Source organism: Crocodylus porosus, unplaced genomic scaffold (genome assembly GCF_001723895.1).
Source record: "Crocodylus porosus isolate Cpor-Errol unplaced genomic scaffold, CroPor_comp1, whole genome shotgun sequence".
NCBI classification, from domain to species: domain Eukaryota; kingdom Metazoa; phylum Chordata; order Crocodylia; family Crocodylidae; genus Crocodylus; species Crocodylus porosus.
This window is the reverse complement of record NW_017728886.1, coordinates 267,164,152-267,188,894: the sequence shown is the minus strand read 5'-3', so window position 1 is coordinate 267,188,894 and position 24,743 is coordinate 267,164,152. Positions and strand designations below refer to the sequence as shown.

General features: G+C 45.6%; 1 protein-coding gene across 5 annotated transcripts in view; it reads left to right on the top strand.

Moving 5' to 3' along the window:
* TSNARE1 (t-SNARE domain containing 1) overlaps positions 1 to 24,743 on the top strand; it is a 571,939-nt gene that overhangs the window by 304,426 nt on the left and 242,770 nt on the right. For 2 of the 5 annotated variants that reach the window (XM_019553422.1, XM_019553432.1), the window contains exon 9: positions 12,541 to 12,623. The exons of the other annotated variants lie outside the window; for them this stretch is intronic. In XM_019553422.1, the coding sequence (XP_019408967.1) occupies positions 12,541 to 12,623 (83 nt within the window). The remainder of the gene's footprint in view (positions 1 to 12,540; positions 12,624 to 24,743) is intronic. 5 annotated transcript variants of the gene reach the window in all.

Here is a 24,743-nt window from a genome sequence, read left to right as displayed (position 1 = left end):
CCTGCATTTAATGATTTGGTGACCTGTTCGTAGAAGGCCACCAGCTTGTTCTGACAGGACCTGCCACTGATGAACCCATGTTTGTTTGCCCCTAAGCGTGATCTCCCCTGCTGGTCCCTCATGGATATGCGCCAGAATAATTTTCTCAAAAAGCTTGCCTAGGATCAAGGTAAGACTAACTGGCCTATAGTTTCCTGGGTCCTCCTTGTTCCCCTTTTTGAAGATGGGAACCACGTTGGCCCTCTTCCAGTCCTCTGGCCCCACACCAGAGCACCACAAGTGCTTATAAAGCCGTGCCGGGGGTTCTGCAATGACCTCAGCCAATTCCCTCAGTACTCTGGGGTGGAGATCATCTGGAACAGCCAACTTGAATACTCAGGTGTGATAGCCTGTTTAACAGTACATTAGTGAAAGTGCATATATATATTTTTGTGACTCTTTAATGTGCATTAATATAGGCTAATGTGCATTAAAGTGCATGTGTAGATGCATCTAATGTTTCCCTGCTTAGGACCCCACACCCTGTGTTCATTAATGCATGCCACAGCCACCACACGGAGAAGTCCCATGCTCATTTGCAAAGAAGGAGGGCAACCAGAATGACATCTAAGCTGATTCCTTGGTGTGGCCGCTCTCCTCTGTAACTTCTTACTCCGCTTTGTCATCAGCAAGCACAGCTGATGTTAATGCCTTGAGAGGCATGCAAAAATACACCGTTTTTCCCCTTGCTCTTGTCACCAAATTCCTTATGGCAAGACATATCTAAAATGTTACTTTTGTGATGGAGGTGGCCCCAATATTAACTGACCTGGAACAAAAGTGGTACAGAGGAGGGCATTTGTGTCTATACAAATATCATGCTTTTAAGCGCCCCACCACCACCCAGCAGTATTGTTAACCTTCCTTATTTTTTTCAGAGTAGTTTTTCAGTCAGTTGGACAATCGAGGTATCTCCCCAAGCTCATACTGTTCATCTTTTACTATTTATGTTGCACACAAGTGAGGTAGACTTAACAATCAGAAGGTAAAGGGGGCTGAAATGCTCTGAATAAAAATTCACCTTCAACGGTGAGAATTTTTTTTGCTATGCCCATTTTTTAATTTACTCCCATTACACACATACAATGAAAGCTCGCAGTGTCTGCGCTCATTAAAAACAAATCTTAACAAAATTCAACCAACCAACAAAAACCATTTGGTTGGGGAATCTGTGTCTCACCAGCCAACAGAATGTACTGCTCTGGCCAGATTATGAGCTCAGGTCACCCCCTTGTTGTCTACCCACCCAAGCTTGGTAGAAACAATGAAAAGGCAGGTTTAAACTTATTCTTGGGAGAAAGGAAAAACCCACAAGTTTGTAGGAACACCTTAATCAGCATAGTTGTCAAGTTGGTCTGCTCTAAAGCCAGTATACCCATAGCACCTATTAAACATAGCAAAACTGTAGGGCTCGGGAAGGTTGAATGAATGGAGGAGAAAAAACGTGAAGTTGCTGAGAATGCATCTGCCATATATGCGTCTTCCACAAATTTATCACTGTCCCTAGAAACCATGATCGGTGCTCCCAGTCATAGTATTCTCATTTATGCTACCTGTTAGGTGAGCATGGATCTAAGGATAACAAGAGCAATGAGCCTGATTCATTAAAAACTCAATAGTTGTATCAGTAACGCAGATTATCTTTGCATCAGGCACAGCTCACTTGTGTATCAGGCTATAGCGGTGGCGACCCCAGACAGCTTCCAAGGAAGTGAGCTTTTTGATCATCTTCTCCACCCTCTTCCTCACTGCAAGATATGTTCCACAAATCCCTGTCGTATTGCCTGTAAATACCCTGTCTTAGTTTGGCATTCTTATCACTGGTAGTAATATGTCTGTGATCACCCTGAGCAGGTTGCTCCATTGTGTAATCAACACAAGCTATTTTGATGAAAACAAGATTACGCCATGTTGGTCCTGTAATTATGTGGACAGTGAATATTTTCCCACCTCCCACCACCTTGCATTACATGGAAACACATCTCAGATGTATCACTTAGAAACACCGTCAGTCTTGGAAAGCCATGTCTCCATGCAGGGAGGGAAGGTGCATTTATGTACAGAATCCCAGTGTGGGGATGGGAAGCACCACTTAAAAACACCCCACACAACCCCAAAACATGACACAATGCCTATGTGGAATCCCCTTATGGGATTTATATGCCCCCTTCCTCAAGCGCATATAAATACCCAGGATTTGGTGCCTTTCTAGGAACCAGCCTCAACATGTTGATATGCAAGAGAAGTTTCACCCCCAAGTCTGCAACTGCTGCTCAGTTGGCTGCTTCTGGCCCTGCTGCTCTACATTGTCACCCTCTGCTGCTGGAGCTCTGCATCACAGGCTGCACTCCCATACTAAAACCAGAAAGCCCAATTTTAACCAACAAGAGACCGACGTGCTGGTGCAAAAAGTCACCAAGCATTACCCGTTCCTATTTGGAGCTTTGAGGAGGACACCAGCTAGGAAGCACAGAACGTGGAATAACATCCTACAAGCTGTTAGTGTGTTGGGGTACTGCTGCTGGGACTTGGGGGATTAGAAACACTAATGGCAAGACCTCCATGGGGTAGTAAGGAAAAAACTTGGAGAACACCAGAGAGCCATGGCTGGAGGAAGGCCACCCCAGTCATTGGCTATCACTCCAGTGGAGAGACTAGTGGCAAAAAGCTTCTCCCAACGCACCACCCAGGTAGACAGTCAAGGTGTTGACGCTTTGCGAAGCAAGCTACACGGGATTCTTTGAGAGCACATACATATACACACAGAGGCATGCACACATTCAACCATTCAACTGCACCCACCAACTTACAACTTACCCTATCAAAGAGTATGCTTTCTGGTATATGGGCTGGATTATTTTTCATACCTGCTGGTGTAAAGCAGGAATGACTCTATGTAGTCAATGTGAAATGTGGATTAGTGAGAGGAGAATCTGGGTCTACGTCTTTAGCTGGTTCAAAGGAGACGTTAGATGCCAATGGTGATCCGAGCATATGGCTAGTACCAACACATTTGCCCATCTCTGTGGTCTTCTTTGCTTCTCACAACAGGGAATGAAGGTGATTGACATATGGTACATGTTGCATGCTTTTTTTAACCTACACCAGAAAAACAAAAATGCTGCTACTTTCTTGGCTGTTTGGAAGAAAGAGATGCTGTCCTCTCCGTCATGCACATATGGTGTCTCTGGGGTGTCAGTACAATGTAAGCTCCAGTTCGTTATCTAAGCACACCCTACTTCAACCACAATTCATTCACTGGGCCTGTAGCTTCATCAAACTCCCAGCAGCTAACAAAGGTGCCAGACTTCTTCAAAAGTGTTTCTCTAGAATTGTAATATTCCCCCATTTTTCCTGTCCGACCATTTTACCACCAACACTGCTCAAATAAAGCATCTACACCTTCTCTACCACCACTTCCCTCAAAACAGCAAGTGGTCCAAAGACTGGCCAGTCTATGCCTTCAATCCAAGTTGACAGCAGCAGAGGCACAGGAACACATTCAGGATTTTCTTTGCCAAATCCACTGTCTCTTTGTTAAATCCAAAGAAGTCCAAATCACAACTCATGCAAAAAGTCCTGCTTTCAGGGAAGGTTAATTCCACCATAAAGAAGAGAATTTTTTCCATCTCGGGTTTTCTTCCATTTTTATGACCCCATTTGGTGCCCAGCCACCTTCTGTGAATGCTCAGTCAGAGTTATCGAGTTTTTAGGCCTTGGTTGATCTTGACATTGAATGCCACTAGCTCATGAAATGTGGATCTCATAGACAAGAAAAGAATAAAGCCAGGAACAAAGAAACTGCAGGACACAGGAGACACATGGCGATTGATTCAATGTCTTGATACACTGAGAGATAGGGGAATTTTCCAATAAAGACAATAAATTCAGTCCCATAGTTGAGCTGATACTGCTTTGTATGCAACATTGCCATTTCCACCTCCTAGTAATAAAATATGTGCTCAAAGGAAAAATATATTCCTCTTTTTGTAAACATTTGATGATTTGTTTGGGGGATTTGAAGGTCCACCCATCTCTGCTACCAAACTAGCTTTGTCGGTTCCCTGCATTCAGCCCTAGTTCATTCCCTTTGTTTTTGATATATCCAGGCTTGCTTTTTGGCTTGAAGGCTGATTTAACACATAGCATGCTCTGAAAACTTTTACATATCAGCCTGGGATCCACCACAAAGAGCCATCACTCACATGTCCTCTGCAAGAAAGGTCCATTTAGAAGATTCTTCATGCGTGTTCCATGACTGAGTGCCTTAATGGCACAGTGGTTTCTTTGTTATGAAGAATCCCTTAGAGAATTAGGAGGAGTCTGTTCTCTCAAATACAATAAAATACAAACCTGCAAAATCATACAACTGGACCTTAAACTAAACTCTCCTGTGTAAAATAGATCAATGGGAAAAGTGAATTCACCCTGGGAATGGTCCCCGACTAGCACAGTGATGACGATATTTCCAACAGATTCTTGCCTAATATGGTCACTCAAATGGTAGTGTTTTCTAAAAGCTTTCAAGGGAAATGTTATATCAGGGATATAATTATATGCTCACTTCTTTGTGCATGGTTCGTTCACCCAAATGTCTCACATCTTGAAGGCATAACCTAGAATCTGTTGCACTACAAGTGCAGATTTTGGACCCAGTTTTCTGGGCACTCCTCTCAACATGCTTATGACTCGCAAAGCTTTATTGTAAAAAGTCCTATGCATCATAATGACTAGGGCTGTGCGAAACGGCTGTGGTTCGTTTTGGTTTGGGATTCGGCAGTTCAAGGGGGTTGCAGGGCTGTGCTGGACTCTTCCTGGGGGCACGGACCCCCAGATCTGCGTGCTGGATGACGGCATGCTGCCAGCTGGGGCGAGTGCCAGCACCTGAGTCTGCTTGGCGCAGCCCATGCCAAGCGCTGGAAAGAACCCAGTGCTGGTGCTGGCCCCAGCTGGCAGTGGCAGCATGCTGTCATCCCACATGCAGATCCAGGGGCTCCGCCCTCCCCCAAGAGGGCTGCAGGGCTGTGCCAGACTCCTCCCAGGGGCCACACCCCCCAGATCTGCACACAGGATGACAGCAGGCTGCTGTCCCTCCCTGAGCACTGGGATTGGAAGGGACCTCAGGGACAGATCACAGAAACTGGCCAGCTACAGATGTCAATCAGAGCAGTCCTTCCCCTCCTTTTCCTCCTCCCTCTTCTTAGTTTCCGTTTCCCTGCAAGCCTGGCTCTGAAAATCCAAAATTTTGTGAAGTTTTCTGAAATGTTTTGGATGATTTCGTTTAATTTCAGAGGTGTTTCAGAGCCTTCTGTTTTGATAAGGATTTGGTGTTTTGGGTGCAAAAATGGGCTGAAACACCTCCAAAATGAAACGGGTGTTGAAGTTTCGCACAGCCCTAATAATCACCCATCTGTCAGGATGTAGTTATTCGTTCATGTGATCTTTTTCTACACCATCAATATACTGGTGGTGGTAGAAAGCATAAGGAACATCCAAATTGTTGTGTTTTGTGTCTGTATCTTTAACAGTCTCTGTCTATGTGAGTTTCTGTTTCCTGCCTTTTTTTTTTAATGTAGATGGTTCCAGTGAGACAGGATAGATATTTGAGGGGGAAAAAATAATGGGCGGTTGCAGACTTGTAACTTTATTAGCACCTAAAGATTTGTCTGCTGTTCTGTATTTGACCTCCAGAATGTGACTGGGCTGAGGTAGTTGCAGTTAATAAGACAAGTCATTTTGTACAAGAAACTAGGCTCTTCCTTGTATGATGTTTATTGCCACCGGTAGAATTCTCTGCGTACCAGTTCATCCGAGGAAGTTAGCAGGAAACTGCCACTGTTGTGCTCTGAACTTGAAGAAACCTTGTGATTGAGCAGGAAGGCTCATAAAGGTGCAACTTGCCAAGTCGTTGCTTTTGTTCTATTGGGACATGTCAAAACTCTGCCTCAGGAGGACTGTGTTTGAGATTTGACGCCTTGGATAGGATAAGTAAATCAAGCTGACTCTGCAAGTAAAAGAGGGCCTAACACATTTTAAATATCATGACATTTATCATGGGTATAAAAATATAGTCTTTCCCAAAAGAGCAAGCAGATGCAAAGAGCTGGCTTCTTTATTTATTATGAATCGGACCCATTGTCTTGATTTCTTCCTTTGACTAGAGAAATTTGACACTTCTTAGATTAGCCCTCTGAGTTATAGGGCTACATAGATGATATCTCTTTGTCCTTCTCCCTTCTTTTGCCTTTTACCACTGTAGGCCCAAGTGGATTCTTCCAAGATATATATTGCAAGCAAGATTAAATTAGTATGCATGATCAACTAGCAGCACGGCAATGTGAATATCCAATTTGCACATAGGCTGTGGATGTTTAAAAAGTTCCAAAATGCATTTCAAGGGCCTAGGCCATATTATGGCTGGGACAAACAAGGTGTTAACAGCAGAATAATGTACACCATTTTCTTCTATTTTTCACAGTGCTTCCCATAATATTTTATTGACATTTTTATTGAAAATGTGTTTTTTTTAAAGATCATGAGAATTTTGTTAAAATGAGATAAAATGCTGCAATTAGTTATTGACTGATCCATTATAGAAGTGGCTCCACTTTAAACCATGAAAGATTTTTAATCTGTTTGCAAAATCCTGGGGCTTTTTCGCAATCAGCTGAAGCAAGCATGTTGTTTTGTGATGCTAGTTAATAATGGCCATGGTGAGAGTTCAGCATTTTGGCCTGTGACGGTAAGTGACTACACAGTGCAGCACCTTACCCGATCCTACAGACTGGCTGACTACAGACATTCAGGGAGGTTAGGAGGCAGTTAGAACCTGTTCAGTATGACCAAACTGAATGTGCCCTCGTGTGGACCTTACACTACTTAGGTGGATCTACGTGCAGAGTATAGAAGTTCATGGCAGTTAGATTGGTCTAAAAATGGCCCACCTGATAAAAGTTCACTGTACCCCCAAGATAGTATAACTTAGCTTGCGTCTGGTGAGACTGATCTAACTGAACTTCTGTACAGTTCTCAGCGCAAGCCCAGGTCTGGGAAAGCCCAGCTGCTGGCAACAGCTCCAGGGCTGTCCCTTTCCTAAAACCCTGGCACAGGGCTTTTTTTAGCACCACAGCCCCAGATGAACAACCCTCTCCTTCCCCCAGTTGACTGAACAGCAGCCCCCCACATCAACCCACCAAATTCCCCGTCCTGCAAGCCACTCCCAGTACTAGTTTTATTAGTGTTCACTGATTCCAGGAGCTGAGGAGGTAAGTGTGTGGGTCAGTAGGGGGGAGGTACATTGGCCAGAGGAGTTGTTTGTCTGGGGTTGAGGAGGATTGGGGGGCAAAAAATAGCTTCTGGTTCTGGGGGATGAAGGAGAGAGCCTGCCCTTCCAATTCCCTTGCAAACTGTGTGAGCCCCCCGCTCCTGCCAAACCTGCCTATACACTAGCATCCCCCACAGACCCTGCTAGCCTCCTCCATCCACCCTGTGGACCCCTCCTGCTCTCCTCATCCCCATCATGGAGACCACTTCCCCCCCCGATCCCTCCGTGGACCCCAACTGCCCCCCGTGATTTCCCCCAGAGCCTACTAACCTACCTGATCCTTCAAACTCCCTCCCCCTTGCTAGCCCCACTCCTGACTTACCTGAGATTTGGTGTCTATTTTTAACACACTCTAAACTCCCCATAACTTCCCCAAATGTCTCTTTGCAGCCAATGGGTTAGCCACACACATGAAGGGGTGAGACATGTTCAGGTGATAGGTCGCCCTAGAGAATGAGTTTGTTTATTTTGTCCGGACTGCAGTCGAATTCCTCAAACTCTCTTTATCACTAGTCAAGTAGGTAGTGGTTTTATGCAAAGAGTAGTGTTCCTCTTTGATCATATTGCTTGCAATTCACAACCTGATTCCCCTTTATGCTTCTGATCCAATCATCTCTTCAGATAAGTTGTGTATCTCCTTTCTGATCATCCTTTGTTTGCCCATCTGTCCACCCCGTCTCCCCATTCAGTGTGTCTGTCTATACCGGTATTGTCAGACATGAGAAATACCATCACATTAGTGCAAAACCTTGAGGAGCTTCAGTTACATAAGTTCTAAGTGGTCAGGATAAGATCAGATTTTCACCTGGTGTAAATTGATGTAACTACACTGTCTTCCATGAGGCTGCATCTCTTACCCCACTTGCTTGGTTCTAAATAAGGTTAGGAACACTAGACCTTTGCTCCTTATCTAAATACTAGGGCTGTGCGAAGCTTCGGTAGATGATTCATTTTGGAGGAGATTTGGCCCAATTTGGCGGCCGAATCTCTAAAGCCGAATCAAATCAGGAGACCCATTAAAAGGTCCGAATCGATTCGGAAGCCTCTGAATCGATTCGGAGAGATTCGGAGGTTTGGAAGGCTTGCAGGACACAGAAACGGAGAAGAGGGAGGGGGAGGGGGTGATCTTCCGTATATGGAAAAGGCTGGGGCCGGGGGTGAGGGGGAGACCGCCCTCACATTGACATCTGTAGCTGGCCAGTGACTGTGATCTTTCTCTGAGTTCCCTTCCAATCACAGTGCTGGGGGGGAGGGACATAGAAACACCGTATCAAGCTGTGTCTAATGTGATCTGGGCCTTTTGTGAGCTGTCTCTCTCAGACCAGCAGCGCCTGAAAGGCTCTGGCTTGCTGTCTAGTCTCTTGGCAGCTAGTCTCTCTTCTTGTAAGTTGCATCCAATCCTTTCCTACTTACCCTTGCCTACACTCCCTATTGTTATCCCTATCTATGCCTTTCAGCTTATTCTTTGCCCAGAATCATCTTATTTGTTCTCGTTAGTCTGTCTTGATTCTTTCCCCCACACAAAAACGTGTGTTGTCCCTGACAGCGTGTCATCACTGTGCAGGAAAACACAACATATATTACACACGCACATTTTGCAGTACACCAAACATTATGAAGTGTGCTGGAAAGGCAGGCGCCAGGTCTTCTGGCAGGAGAAGGAGAGGGGGCAGAGGGAGAGCTGCAAGTTCCCTCCACTCCAAAAAGATGCACCCTCTATCCTGGAAACGATGAGTCTTCTGTTTGTGGGAGCAAGGAGGTGGTAGCAGTGCCTGCACCTGCACCACCACCACTAACACCACTAACCTGCAGCAGCATGACATTATCTACCCTAATTTCAGTTCCCAGCATGAGCCTTCCAGTACCAGAGGAGGAGCTGGGTCTGGAAGCAGAGGACCTGAGGGCCATAGCGAAGGAAATTTTGGGGAAGGAGGAGGAATCTGAGATTGTGCTCCACACCCCTCAAAGCTTCCCTAGGGGCAGGTCTCCTCTGGAAGACACTTTGGAGGAGGTTGTGGGGGCAGGTGGATCAGATCCTCCTGTTGTTGTGCCTCCACCTAGTGAAGAGGGGAATAAGGCAGAATGCTCACCCTCAACCCACACACAGGTGGGTAGTGTAGTGTGGGATCATTCTGAGGTGGCGGATGATCCCAGGTATACTCTCTGCCAGCATTGCTGGAAGCAGATCATCCGGGGCAAAGAGGTGAAACACTTTACCTCCACAGCAATGCTGCTACATCTCAGGAGGCAGCACTTCCTTGCCCTTTTTCCTCCTCAGCCTGGCACCAGTGGGAGTGTGCCCAGAAAGAAGTCTCCCTCTTGGTCCAAAGCCCCTGTCCCCAAGAAGCAGAGGCAGGCCACCCTGGACCAGCGGGGGAAAGGTGGAGACAAGGGGGGGCATGTTCTGAAGATGGATGAGGTCACCCAGAGATGCTTGCTCCACCCAAGCACTCCAGCCAGAAGCCAATCTCCTCTGTCACAGCCACTGCCAATGTGGGCCAAGGGCATGGCTTCAATGCTGGGGTCCAGAGCCCCCAGACCCCACCATCAGGCAGGTAGCGCAGAGGCTTCAGTGGCTACCTATCTCACCAAGGATGTGGAGCCGCTGCACTGCAATTCCTTGGCCTATTGGGCAACCTACAGCCAGATGTGGCAGGATCTGGCCATGCTTGCCCAGGAACACCTGTTCTGTCCACCAACCAGTGTTCCAAGTGAGAGGGTGTTCAGCATTACTGGTGATGTTGTGACACCCCACTCCACCTACTTGGATCCTGGTTTGGTGGAGCAGCTGGTGTTCCTGAACATGAACCTCCCATTGGTGGGGTTTCCCAAACTCCATGTACAGATGGAGTGAGCACCACCCTCCTCACTCCACACCTATTTGCTTTTTATATTTGCTTTCAGAGCCTCAAGGTGCACTTTCCTAGAAACCCCTGCACCACTCTGCCTGAAACCTGGCAGGCCTCATGCCTGCATGAAGAGCTACCATCCCTGCTGTTTTCATCCCGCTCTGCCTTAGCACACACAAGTGATATGTGTTTTGCATTCAACAATTTGACGTGCACTTTCACAGAAATCCTTCCATCTATTTCCTTGAAACTTGGCAGGCTTCATGCACTCAGAAGGCGCTACAACCACTGCTGTTCTTGTCCAAATCTGCAAAAAAAAGGACAAAGTTATAGGTATTGCCCATTATAGTCTATGGCCGAATCTCCGAATCTACACTGAATCTCTAAATCTGAATTGGCCAAATCCGAATAAAAAATGTGTTGCTTCGCAGAGGCCTACTAAATACCTAACAGGCAAAAGACCAGCGCTAGCACTGAATCCTAGAGTTTGGTTTCACAGCTAGGAGGTATGATTGGAAGATGTGCCGATACGTCTATACAGCCTTTAGCTAGCTCGTGTTATGGTGGTGGTGAAGATGTGGTGGCAGGGGCTTCTACACAGTCCACTAATATATGGGGGGGTGGGTACCTCCACAGATGATTGGTCTGCACTGAAATCCAACAGGACCCCTGAGCCTAGTATAGACAGACCCTTAGTGTTTTTCTGCATTTTTCGCATATGATTTAATGTCATTTTGATCTCATATTAACAACAAAAGGGAGAGAAAAGAATCCGTCAGTATCCCAGCAATATGTTAGAATCAGTGCAAGGCTATAGATGACTTCTGTATAGATACATATACATAGCCAAACATACATAATTCTGTGGTACATCAGAACAACTTTCTTAAGTACCCAGAAAACCAAATTTGACATGCACCTGGAGCCTGCCCCCCAGGCTCCTCCACTAAGTTTTTTCACTGTTGCTACTGAATATCAGTTATTCAAAGAGAATCACTTGGGAAGAATAGAACAATACCAGACACCCTTCAGATGCAATCAGGGCCTTAGTAAAAACAGGCGGGGGCATGTGGGATTGGCCATTAAAATTATAATTTAGCAATCCCTGGCAGTGGTAGCCATAGAGTTTCTTCACTGCTAGTATAGCGATGTATAATAAAAAAATAAAGGGAACAGAACACCGTCTCCTTGCATTGTGATGAATTATTTTGAATAGGTCTATAATGTCAAACCCCATTTATTTTTTAATTAAATTATGACAATTACCTAAAGATATTAACAACCTGACAAAATAGCTTAATCTACCAAATAGAATAAAACAAGTCTTCTAAAATGTATCTGTGAGTGTGTAAAAGCCTATGAAGCATCTCTTTTCCCCAACCTGTAGAAATGGCCAACCTGTTTTATTTTCTTCCCTTTGAAAGAAAAAAAAAATTAAAAGTAAAGTAATTAAATATTTTTTTTGTGCCAGGGACCCAGTCCAAGTCTTAATAACGCCAATGGAAGTCTCCCTATTTATTTTATTAAGAGTAAGTCCGGGCCATGAAATTTTATTCTTGAATTTGTCTGTAGTAAATTCTCCAGCTGATTTATGTATACCTAGTGTCCTTATTTCTACCCTAAAACATATACACACAGCTCCGACTGAGACAAGCTGTTGTTGCATGTGCATGCCTAAGAGCAAAATTGGCCACAGTTTCTGAGATTTATATCTGAGCCCCATCTAGGTCATAAATGCAGCTTTTGCACCCAGGAAATTTGTTTCTAGGTGGAAATGAGTGTCGCTTTGAAAGCTCACTTTTTTTTGATTGACCCAGGGATTTGTTTTCCCCTCATTGCTACACTCATTTGCAATAAATCAGTTATTTCCCTCCCTCTATCGTTTCCCTCCCCTTGGTCAAAAGCCAAGAACTGAGGTAAGTGAAGGTCTTTATTGAAGGACAAGTGATGCCCCTTCCAACACTGCCTTCCTAAATTGGGAAGCATGTCCTGTGATTTTTCCCCTGGACACCACAGATCAATTTAACTGTCCTCTGGGGAGCTGATCAGTCCAATAAATTGATCCTCATCCAATGCCATTGAAATCTCTTGGAGCCCTTCCACTGGACCTTGTGTCAGATCCAAAGTCTTCCAGTTTCTTATGCTCTGATAAACCAGGGATCATCATCAGTGGCTCTGCCTCTGACCGAGTCCAGGTGTAGACAGAGAGCGGTAGAGACTCTCTCCCGGTCCCTCCGTGCCCATCAGAAAATTGCTGCATTACTTTTGGTGTGAATGTTTCCTTTAGGCTTGTACCCTGTAATTACCTTCTATTATCTTAATTTGCAGATAGTATTGAAGCCAACATTGAGACTGCATCTTCTAATGTAGAATCAGCCAACGAGCAGTTGGCTAAGGCCAGTCAGCACCAAGTAAGTTGGTCTAAAAAAACCCTACAGATATATTCAGTAATATTATTTAAAACAAATAAAGCAGTTTAAAGCTGTTTTATTTCTGTGAGCAGATGGTATGTGGGCTGCTGTGCTGTTGCCCTACCTGGAAGGATGATAAAGCGTATTCTAAGTGAAAGCTTAACTCTTTTGCATGATTAAATGACTGTAGCATTGGCACCTTGCATTAGAGTAGTCATCTAGTGATCTACATATTAAAGAGACATTTCCCAGTAGGAAACAGCAATTAGCTACTGTTGTTCTTGGAAAGATGTCATAAAAGTGCATCATTTAAGCATCTCTGTTCTTATTGGAGTGTTTCTTTACAATCAAGCAATAGTGCTTATCGAAAACAGCAGCCCTGCCAGCACGCATGATGCAGTTGGTAAATAATGGCCCAGGAAATGGTGCTCAGCACTTTTTAAAGGCAACTTGTGTTTTGTTATCATTGGAGCTAGAGGAAGATACCATATAAGGCCCCATTAATCTTATTTGAAAATAGCATGACCAAAAACAACTGCTTGGATTATTATTTTTTTTTAAGCTCTTGGTCTGGAGATGAATTTAAAAAAGCAAAATCAAATCAAATCTTCATTATCACTTGCATGAGACCGAATGGGTGAAAAGCCGTTAAATGCGAGTGCACAAAACCTTTGCTGATTGATGCAGTTGGGATTTAAAACCCCACTGATTTCACTGGGAGTTTTGCCTGAGTAGGGACTGCAGGCTACTGTTCATGGGAAATGGAGCATGGCACCAGTCTTTATCTGCCCTTGCTTATCTGAGCACAGGTCTTGCAGTTAATAATACTGTATCTACAGGCAGGAATTATGTTAAAGAAATATTGGTGTGACCTACAGTTACACAGGGTGGGAAATGCTTTATTATACATCAGGTAGACATATTATACAGGAGAGAGATGTGCAAATTGATGCACACGTCTCTGTGTTATGGATAATGTTGGGACTCAGCTCATGAGTCAAAGGTGGCCACGTGCCTCAGAGTGACATGGAATCATGGTGCCAAGAAGCTAATATATCTTTCAAGATCAGAAGTCTTTCCGAAAGACCTGCTCTAGCTCAGCCAGGAGTTGCTGGCTGGACGCAGGACACTCCAGATGAAATTTTGTGGCCTTTGTTATATAGCAGGTCTGATTAGATGATCCTTTCTTGTCTTAAAATCTGTGCCTCTCTGAACCAGCTGTGCACGGTGTCCTGTGGACAGAAATGCGTGTGTGTGTGTTTATCTTTGAAGGAGTTCATTTCAAGGTGCAGCATATTCTCTGTTTAATGCTGTTAGCAACCCCAGGGTTGTTTGTATCATTACAGTGCACGGCACTCACGGTGAAGCAGGATTATATAGACAGAGCCTGGAAACTTGTTCATTGCTAGACCAGTGAAGGTCGAGAAATCAGACGGGAATCAAAAGCATGCAGCAGAGTGTCAGGGACCTGATTTCAGAGCTTGGCATGCGGAGTTAGTACACCATTGCCTCTGGGCAAGGAGCAGTCAGTCACCTACAGATGAACCCAGAGAAGCTCTAACCAGGCTTAGCCAGAAAGAATAAAGTTTGGGGGAAGGGCAACGCCATATGATGCACAGGGCTTAAATGGGCACAGTGGGGAAACACCTATGTTTCCCCCATCTCCATAGAATAACCCCAATGTATTGACCTGATTGCAATGAAATCCTGTTTTTGTGAAAATCGAGCTGTTTCCCAAAAGTCCACGGTCCAGATCCCTGCAAGCCACAGCAGTTTTTGCAGAATGTCATGCATGGATAATGCCCTTGTCGCCCTGCTTTACCTGTGGCTGGTTAGACTATTCCTGGTGTTTTGGGGCAATGTGTCTTGCATGGCAGGGTCATTTGTGTAGTTTCAGGAATAGGTTAGACAAGGACTGATATGGGATCGTTTGCATATGGATGATCCTGCCTTGAGCCGGGCATTGGACAAGATGACACCCTAAGGTCCCTTCCAGCCTCATTCTTATATATGAAATAGGATTTATAGTTTTCATAGATTTTAGGGTCAGAAGGGACCTATTAGATTACCAAGTCCAACCCCTGCCCTGGGCAGGAAAGAGTGGTGGGGTCAGACGCTAGGATCCCCTCTCAAAGTTTACCCTTAAATTTTAAGTGTGGAGATGGCTATTTATTAATGCCTAATATCTAAAATGGATTTTGATGGCTTTGCAAATTATTTAGAGTGAAAATAATTGCACTTGTTTGCCTGTCAACACTTTTCAAAGTAGAGTAGTTAGCCATTTTACCTTGAAGTCGGGCAGAAAGCATTGTAGATATGCAACTTATAAACTAGCTAAGTAAGATATATAGGGAATAAGCTTTCATGAACTGGGCCTCACTTCATCAGCCAGTCCAAGCTGACAAAAAAGGAACACGTTTCAAATCCAGTAAGCATCCTCTGCATTTCTATACAGTCAAGAGATCCGGAATTCATGCTTTTTAGATCTTACTGTCTAGCTCTCTTGCTTTATTAAAACTTCCAGCTTGCCAATACATTTTAATATTACCTACAACTTCTGGCATGCCAGGATTATCCTGTAAAGGCGGACTGGCTTTCACACCTTTGTTATTGATCTCAAATATATATATTCTTCTTGAATTCATTTACCAACGTGTGCTTAAGCTGAGAACTGGAAGATACCCACTTTATTGAAATGGTTGAGCTTGCGACCTACTGTAGTTTTTAATAAAGGAATTTCTCTTAGGAATAAAGTTTAAATGATGGGTTATTTAGCACAGTATTGTGAGTAGAGCATAGCGTGGCATCTTCAGCATGTTACCTGGAGCATGCATTAACATGGCAAAAAATAGTTTTTCTTTAACTCTTACTAAATAAAGGTATTTAGGTTCCAATCAGTGATAATAATGTTTAAAGAAAGGTAAGTATTTCCTGCTGGGCTCTTTTGCCTGTATCTTTAGTTTGGAAACTTGGTTTCTTGGGTCGTGACATCTGTGCTGACAGCAGCATTTTATTTCTCTGCTATAACTGACTCCCTCTATCCTTACAAAGAAAAAAAATGGAAATTCAGAAAAATAACAGTATCTCAAAGACACCCAAGAAGTGCACTGCAGCTCCTGTCCAGTGTCTTTCCTGCCCTGCTTTCTGTGCTTGTGAGTTTATTTAGCAGGCCACAGAATTGTCACAAAGGGTGCAACTACACATGTGCATCACTGAGGAGTAGACTAATTAGCTCCACAGTAAGTGTCACTGTCTGCACGTGCACCACTTTAGGGCACAGTAAATTAATTAACCCCACCAGAAGATGGTACTGTTGGGGAACATCTACACATACAATTAATGTGGCGTGATAAATTCAGTGTTTATTGCTCTGGAATTTATTGCCCCCAGGTGTGCCATTTGAATGTGTGCCCAGGACACATTCAAAGTGAGCCAGGTTGGAGCAGTCCCAGCTGGCAGGGGATCCTGGGGGTCAGCCTGCCAGCCCAGGACTGATCCTGCACAGCTCAGCATGTTGTGGAGGAGCTGGCGGGGGCATAAGGGTTCTTTGGTGTGGGGCTAGCCAGCAGGCAGCCCCTGCACTGAAGCATCTTTTTGCACCAGCCAGCCATATCAGCGTCTACACATGCGGTGCTGCGGGGTAAAAAATTCCACAGCAAGATAATACTTGTACTTCTACAAGTACTAGCCAGCTGCAGAGTTTATTAATGTCCTCCTGCCTAATTGCCCTGCACATGTAGATGCTGAGGAGCTATTTAGTCTACTCCGCAGTAACATTTTGTGTACACGTGTTCTTGGAGACAGTACTATATTCTGGCAGGATCCTTTACAGTGCTGAAACACGCATGTAGACAGTGACCGGGCGGGGGCCAGACCTCTGCCTGCCGCCTAGCCAACGAATTCCTCGTGCCCCAGCCAGCCCCTCCACTGCTCAATGCTGCCACCCAGAGCCCAGGGCTGAGCCCTCACCCCCCTGCCAGCCTGGTCCTACTCCACCCCAGCTTGAATTGCTGCTGTCCCAGGCACATGTTTCAATGCTGCACCTGGGCGCAGTTTACTCTGGCCCAAACAGCTCCAGAATTTATTGCTTCGCTTTAATTCCATGTGTAGTTGCACCCAGGAAGTGGGTCATCTGCTTCTCACTCTGTACATGGGCATCCATATTAATGCAGGTCCTTTCCCTCAGATTTCCTGAGCAGCTGTAGGCAAGTGGGATGTATATACTTTCTCCTGTGTAAATCAAGGACAAAAGTATGTCCTTACTTCATAGGGAGGTTTGGGGGGTAAATGTATTAAATGCTGAGACATCTTCAGATACTGTGATAAATGAGGGCAAATGAATATAGAGACTACAGAGACATAGTTAGCCACGCTAATTTGAAGTCGGCTAAAAGCAGGGCAGATCTACACCTTATAAATACACATACACACTTTATTAATCTATATGTATATGTAGCAGAAGCTTTTGTGAAATGTAGCGTTCTTCATTAGATGCTGTGTTCCTAGAGTATAGCAGTAGAAGCAGTTTGTGTCTCTCCATCAGTTAAGTAAGGAGAAATGGTGCCTTAATCCACAAGATGATTGAGTTCAGGATCCTGAGGAAAGGAAGGATGGAGAACAGCAGTGTAAGGACCCTGGACTTCAGAAAAGCAGACTTCAGCTTGCTCTGGGAGCTCATGGGCAGGATCCCCTGGAAAGCCAGTCTGATGGGGAGAGAAGTCCAAGAGAGCTGGCTGTATTTTCAAAAAGCCTTACTGAGAGTGCAGAGAAAACCATTCCGATGTGCAGGAAGGCTAGCAAGTATGGCAGAAGACTAGCTTGGCTTAGCAGGGAACTCTTCAGTAAACTAAGTCATTAAAAGGAAGCTGATAAGAAGTGGAAACTTGGACATAAAACAACTAGGGAGGAGTGTAAGAGTATTGCCTGGGCATATGGGAATGAAGTCAGGAAGGCCAAAGCGCAAATGGAGTTGCAGCTAGCAAGGGATGTGAAGGGTAGCAAGAAGGGTTTCTACAAGTATGTCGGTAGCAAGAGGAGGCTCAGGGAAAGTGCAGGTTCCTTCCTGAGTGGGGGAGGCAGCCTTGTGAGAGGATGAGGAAAAGGCTGAAGTGCTCAATGCCTTTTTTGCCTCAGCGTTCACAGGCAAGGGCAGCTCCCAGACTGCTGCACCTGGCAGCGCAGTTTGGGGAGGATGTGAGCAGCCACCAGTGGTGAAAGAACAGGTGAGGGACAATTTAGAAAAGCTGGACATGTACAAATCCACGGGGCTGGATGGGATGCACCCAAGGGTGCTGAGGGAGATGGCCGATGTGATTGCAGAGCCATTGGCCATCATCTTTAAAAACTCAGGGCAGTCAGGAGAGGTCCTGGGTGATTGGAAAAGAGCAAACATAGTGTCCATCTTTAAGAAAGGGAAAAAGGAGGATCTCGGGAACTACAGATCTCACCTCACCTCAGTCTTTGGAAAAATCATGGAGCAGATCCTCAACAAATCTATTTCTAAGCACTTGGAGGAGAAGGGGATTAAGAACAGTCATCATGGATTCACCAGGGGCAAGTCATGCCTGACCAACCTGATTGCCTTCTATGATGAGGTGACTGGCTCTGTGGATGTGGGGAGACGGGTAGATGTGTTATACCTTGACATTAGCAAGGCTTTTGATACAGTCTCCCACAATGTTCTTGCAGGCAAACTAAGAAAGTCCAGGCTGGATGAATGGATTGCAAGGTGGATAGAAAACTGGCTGGACCATCCAGCTCAGAGGGTAGTAGTCAACAGCTGGAGGTCTAATTGGGAGCTGGTATCAAGAGGAGTGCCCCAGGGGATGGACGTGGAAAATGGCTTAGAGTGCACCCTCCACAGGTTTGTATGTGCCAACAATCTGGAGGGAGTAGTAGATACTCTGAAGGAGAGGGCTAGGATTCAGAGAGACCTAGACAAATTGGAGGATTGGGCCAAAAGGCATCTCATGAGGTTCAACAAGGACAAGTGCAAAGGCCTGCACTTAGGAGGGAACAACCCCATGAACAGGCTGAGGACTGACTGGCTGGGCAGCAGCTCTGCAGAAAAGGACCTGAGGGTGTCAAGGGACAAGAAGCTGAACAGGAGCCAGCAGTGTGCCCTGGGTGCCAAGAAGGCTACCGGCATCCTGGGCTGCATCGGGAGAAGCGTTGGCAGCAAATGGAGGGACGTCATCCTTCCCCTCTATTCAGCACTGGTGAGGCCACATCTGGAGTCCTGTGTCCAGCTGTGGGCCCCCCATGACAGAAAGGATGTGGACACATTGCAGAGAGTCGAGCAGAGGGCAATTAAAATGGTTGGGGGCCCGAGGCACATGACTTTTGAGCAAAAGCTGAGGGAACTGAGCTCATTTAGTCTAAAGAGAGACAATTCAGAGGGATTTTTTAGCAGCCTTCAACTCCCTGCAGAGGGGTTCGTAAGAGGATGGAGCTGGGCTCATCTCAGTGGGGGCAGATGACAGGACAAGGAGCAATGGGCTCAAGCTGCAGCAAGGGAAGCTGAGGTTGGATATCAGGAAAAACTTTCTCACTAGGAGGGCGGTAAAGCACTGGGACAGGTTACCCAGAGAGCTTGTGGAGTTACCATCCTTGGAGGTTTTTAAGATCCAGGCAGAGAAAGCCTTGGCTGGGATGACATAGTCGGGATTGATCCTGCTTTGAGCAGGGGGTTGGACTAGAGGTCCCTTCCCACCCTCATTGTCCATGATCCTGTGCGCACTGTATCATTTTCATTCTCTGACATGGACCTCTGGCAGTTTTGGAAAACAATATAACACTATTGGCTTCAGCTGCACTATTGGCTTCAGTAGGGGTTCAGTCTGCTGCATCAGGGATCCAACTAGGGAACATGGGGAATGAATTTCGAGTTGCCACTGATATGGATAATTACATTATTTTATTATGATGATGATTTTTGAAGCATCACTGTATTCCTTTGAGTATGATGAACTTTTAAAAAATAGTTTCCCCCCCCTTAAAAATAGCCTGTTTAAATTCAAATAAAATATGAAAAAAGGTCTTTTATGCACCATAGATGCATCCTTATTTGACATTTTAATTTTTCTTAAATCAAGAGTTTGGAAACGTGGGTGTATCTGAAATTTAGGGGTGTCTTATATTTTAAGGAATGTGGCAGTTCTCTTTGTAGACGCATACAAAAGCCATGTGTATGTATATTCTATATTTGTAAAATATATACGTATATATTTTTAATGTATGCATATTTGTATTAGAGAGGGCTTATAAAGCAGCAGTGAGGTGGTTTCTGTCATTGTCTGAGAAGCAGGTAATGAGAGAAAATGAGGAGGGAGTCAGATATATTGGATGTCTTCACCAAGACAACTTAGGGCACATCCCTCATGAAATCTCCTGATTTCACTTCTTGATCACTAGTGCCTGGCTTCCCTCTCTGCCATGTGTGTGTAGTGTAAACCTGAATTTTAACAAGAAAATAGGGCTTCAGTTACTGATGTAGACAATAAAAGGTATTTCACTGGCACAATCTGGTTCCCTATGCCTTTCATTTGCATGAATTTCTGCATCTAAGGTACCACATTGCCCTACCTGTTTTTAGATTTTCATGGGCCAAAGCCTTTTCGGCCAGTTGCTCTTGCTAACATGCGATCTGTGTTGACTTTGGCTAAGCCATACTACAAAAAAGGGCTTCAGCATGCTGCAGTCCCCTGACTAATGAATGCCACCATGTTCTGGAGAGGCTGCATGTGTTGCTAGGACTACCCCTATGAGGTCAAGGCCTCCCGAGGAGCAGAGGTAATCTGAACTCTGTTGGGCTCACAGAGACCATCAGGAACTCTGGAACTCAAAGACCTACCCTTGAAGTCATAGGATCATAGGAAAGTAGAGCTGGAAGGACTTCACAAAGTCATCTAGTCCAGCCCCCTGCTCACTGGTGATGAGGCATAGGGGGTGCACGCGGGTGCATGTGCACCCCCTGAGATTGGCGGTGAACCCCCTGTGAAAAGCGCTGCTGGTAGTGCCACACCGCATGTTGCCCCTGACACCGCCAGTGGCATCTGTGGGTGGTCCCTGATCGCTGCTTGCCAGTGGTGTCTGCGGGTGGTCGCCAACCACTGGTCAATGCTTGCCACCCCACCCGTCCCGCCACCGACATCGCTGCACGGCCACTTGCAGGAGCTCCCCGCTTGGCCCGCCACCGCTGCGGCTGCCTGCGGGAGCTCCCTCCTCGCCACCGCCATGCCTCCACTGCTGCCACTGCCGCCACCTCCTGCGGGTGGCCGCCGGGGCGCACGGTGTCCATGTCTCTGCTCAAGGCCGGATTGACTTTGACTAAACCATCCCAGCCACATGTCTGTCCAGTCTGGTCTTGAAAATGAAGAGTTCATGGTTTCTCAAAGTCTAAGGAACTATGTGAAGTGTCTGTACAAAGGAGCTCTGTTGGAGCCTGTACACAAAGAAACTCTTCAGCAGATTCTTTTTGAGGAAATCTTGTGAATCCCTGTTACTGTCATTGACAGCTCTTACCAGCAGCAGGCTGCCAATGAAGGGCCTTGCAACGAATGCAAATATAATTAATTTGGAGCCTAAAAGTTCACTCCTATTCTCATGACCTTCAGATTTGCCTGCTCTGACTCTTGGAGGTCCCATGCCTGCTGCCTTACAATGCACTGGATAACAACTTGGAGTTGTGATGAACGGTCACCACCACTTCTGAAACAGAACGGTCTTAGTTTCCTGTGTAGCCGTGTCCTGCAAATCCTGGCTTTGTGACACTGGTATCGCCCCCCACATATTTCGTGCAGTGTCACAATACAACGAGCGTTCAGCCTGATTCCAGGGTTTCCAGCATTATGACATGCTGAGGGATCACCACAAACTGACTCATCATCAGTGCCATAATGCAAACGTGACATCATAACCTGCTTGCTTTATCGCATAGGAAGAGGAGAGCATGGGTGCTGGCATGTCAGAATCGGAAATGTGTGTAATGGCGAAAGACGGGTAGCCAAAGTACAGTATATATTTTCAGTTCCGTGTGTGTGTGTGAGCATGTGTGTGTGCATGGCTGAATATGCCTCTTGTTCTGTAATTAACACTTGGCAATTTTATTTGGGGGACTGTAAAGCTGTTCTTTTCTTTAGCAGTCTGTCTGTGAATGTGAGGAGAGCTAAATATAGAGCCATAGTGCGGACTCGAAGCATCGCAAGGGTTCGGAGCAAACAGCATTAAAACAGTGATGGTGTAATTACCTAATTAAGCATCAACTCTACCTCCTCCCCAACAGCAGGGACACAACTTTCCTCCCATCCAGCATTCCCATGTTTCCAAGCCACAGTCGTTCCTTCAGTAAGTGTATACGTTCCCCCAACATCTGCCAATTCACAGATCTGCCAACTTAGTGTTATCTAGTAGTCTTCTGTTATCTAGTCGTCTGTGTTCTTTACTATACCGTTGCCTTCTGTGTTGTCCCAGTGATACTCCCTTCCTATAACTCAGGGGTAGGCAACCCCTGATAGGATGCCAGAATGTGGCACGTGCAGGCATTTTGCTTGGCACATGTGTCTTGGGGTGGACGGTGGGGAAGGGGCCAGGGCTATACTGCCACAACAAGGATCGGGCCCTTCACAGCTACCCCACCATGCATCCCTGGCATGCCAACATCCTACAAGTCAATGTTGAGGGTGTTTTTGCCATCTTGCCCAATGTTGCTGACCCCTCCTGTAACGCCTTTCTGTTCCTCATCGTCTTTCCATCCAGTCAGTTCTGCCCCACCCTCATAGGTCTCCAGAGGTGCCATAATCAAATAAGGCATTTTGTTCATTACACGCCTTAGGTGTTGGCCTTCTGTTACCATCACCATAGGTGTCTGGATACGCTTATCCCAAGTAGATCAAAACCCACCTCTTCACGATGCAAACCTTTGTGTCATATTGGAAATTTCCCCACATGGTACTTACCGCCATGAGACCTTCATGCTGCTTCTTGTCAAGTGTCTCCACCTCCACTCAGACCTTTTTATCATAGCAATGTGCTGTGAATGGCAAAGCTCTCTCCAGTGAAATTGCATTGCATGTTAGTTTCCCTCAACAAAGAGGCTGGAGCAGGTGGTTCTGATAAAAGTTATGCTTTCTTTTCTGCTCGCTCCAGTGGCTGCATATGAAAGACAAGCTGAGATTACTGATTTAAGTGAGTTTTATTTTTAAATGGCTTCTGTTGGTATGTGTTTTTATTTTATTTTAATGCAAGCCATTTACAAAACAGCTGCTTACTATAGGAAATGGTATTCGAGTCAACAGCAGTCCAAGAGATAAATGGGATGCGTGAGTTCAACAACTTAACCTCAGCAAGGACTGAAACAGCATTTATTTAAAACCATCTTTTCCCCCTCCCTTTTAATAATGGTTGTGTGATCAAATATTTATTGGGTCAGGGTTTTTGTGGGGCATTCGGATGGCAGTTGAGTGCTCTTCAGTGTGGAGATACTGTCTTGCAGTAGAACAGATCACAGTTCAGCATCTCTTCATTTCTGTTGCTAAGGTGACAGCATAGTTGCCATCATTAGATAGGATTTAAATCACCTTAATTTTTGAGTCGTGGCCAGTGGTACGTTTAGAAGGGACAAACTGGGCATGTCTACACATGCACTTTACTGTGCAGTAGACTAATTTACTGTTCAGTAAAGCGTAACATCTACATGTGCACCAAAATTAGGGTGCAGTAGATTAATTTACTTCAGCATAGGATAGTTCTGTCAGACATGGGTTCTAGGCCTGTGCAAAGTGGAAAGTATTCACTTTGGATTCGGATTCAGCAATTTGGAGGGACAATGTTTCAACCTGGTGATTCCCCCCAGCTGTGGGGAATGACTGGGGCCTCCCCCAGCTCCTAGTTCGATTCCCCAGTTCCCCATTGGATTCCTCAGTTCCCCGATCATTTCCCCCCCCTCTCCCAATCATTGCCCCAGCTTCCCAATCACCGCCCCAAGAGCCCGCTGCTTCTCCCGGGGCTGCCAGCACTGTCTGCCTCGCTCCAGCGGGGGGGATGAGCCATGGCTTCTCCCAGGACTGCCGGTTCAAGCTGGGGCTTGTCTGGCTGCTTCCGCAGCTGTTCCCACCGGCACTGCCTGCCTGTACACTGTATGGCCGAATCTCTGAACCTCTCCAAATTGTTTCAGAGCCTTCCGATTTGATTCAGAGAGATTAGGCTGCCAAATCGGCCCTGATCTCCTGCAAATCGAAGCGGCTGCTGAAGCTTTGCACAGCACTAGTGGGTACTGTCCAATGGTGGAGTAAATTATTGCACTTAAATACAAGTAGATGATAAAGTTGGGGTTAGTCTACTCTGGCTCAAATTGCACTGGAATTTATTTAGTTGCATTAATTGCACATGTAGACAGGCCCACTGTGTCCACCATAGCCCCTATCACATTGTGGCATGAAGTACTGTTTCGTCAGGAGGGAAATGCAAAATGTAAAGAAGGTGACATTACAGTCTAGCAGTCAGATGTGCCGACAGAACTGCTTTGGCAAGCAAAGGAATGGGCCTGAGCACTGAAATTGTTTATGAATCAGGGTGGAGGCACATTGGCAGGGTGGTTTTGCAGCATCCACTGCAGGGAATATATCGGGTTCATTAGCCTCATGTTGGATAAGGGTCCAGGTATGCAACTTTGTAGGGAAGCACTGCATAACAAATGTAAGATGTGTTAGAGGAGATTAGGACTAGAGAGGTCACAGTTTGGATAGGATGCCCCTGTATTATACCTGTATCCAACCAGTTCTCAACCGTATGATTCACAAGACAAACCCAGAGATGTCAAACAGGACTCCACAGTGTCACAAATATTCTGACCTGCCGAGTCTTTTGCAACCAAAGAATTGCTGTTATATTTCCATAATCAAAAGACAAGTGAAAACTAAGAGCTGGTGTTTTCCGAGGGGTGTCTCAAGTCTAAAAACATTGAGAATCACTGATCTAGCTAGTTCTGTAATGTTTAGAAGCCAGAGTGGCTAAATTTTGCTCTTATTTATTTCATAGATTTCATAGACATTAGGGCTGGAAGGGACCTCGGGAGAACATCGAGTCCAGCCCCCTGCCCAAAGGGCAGGAAGTCAGCTGGGG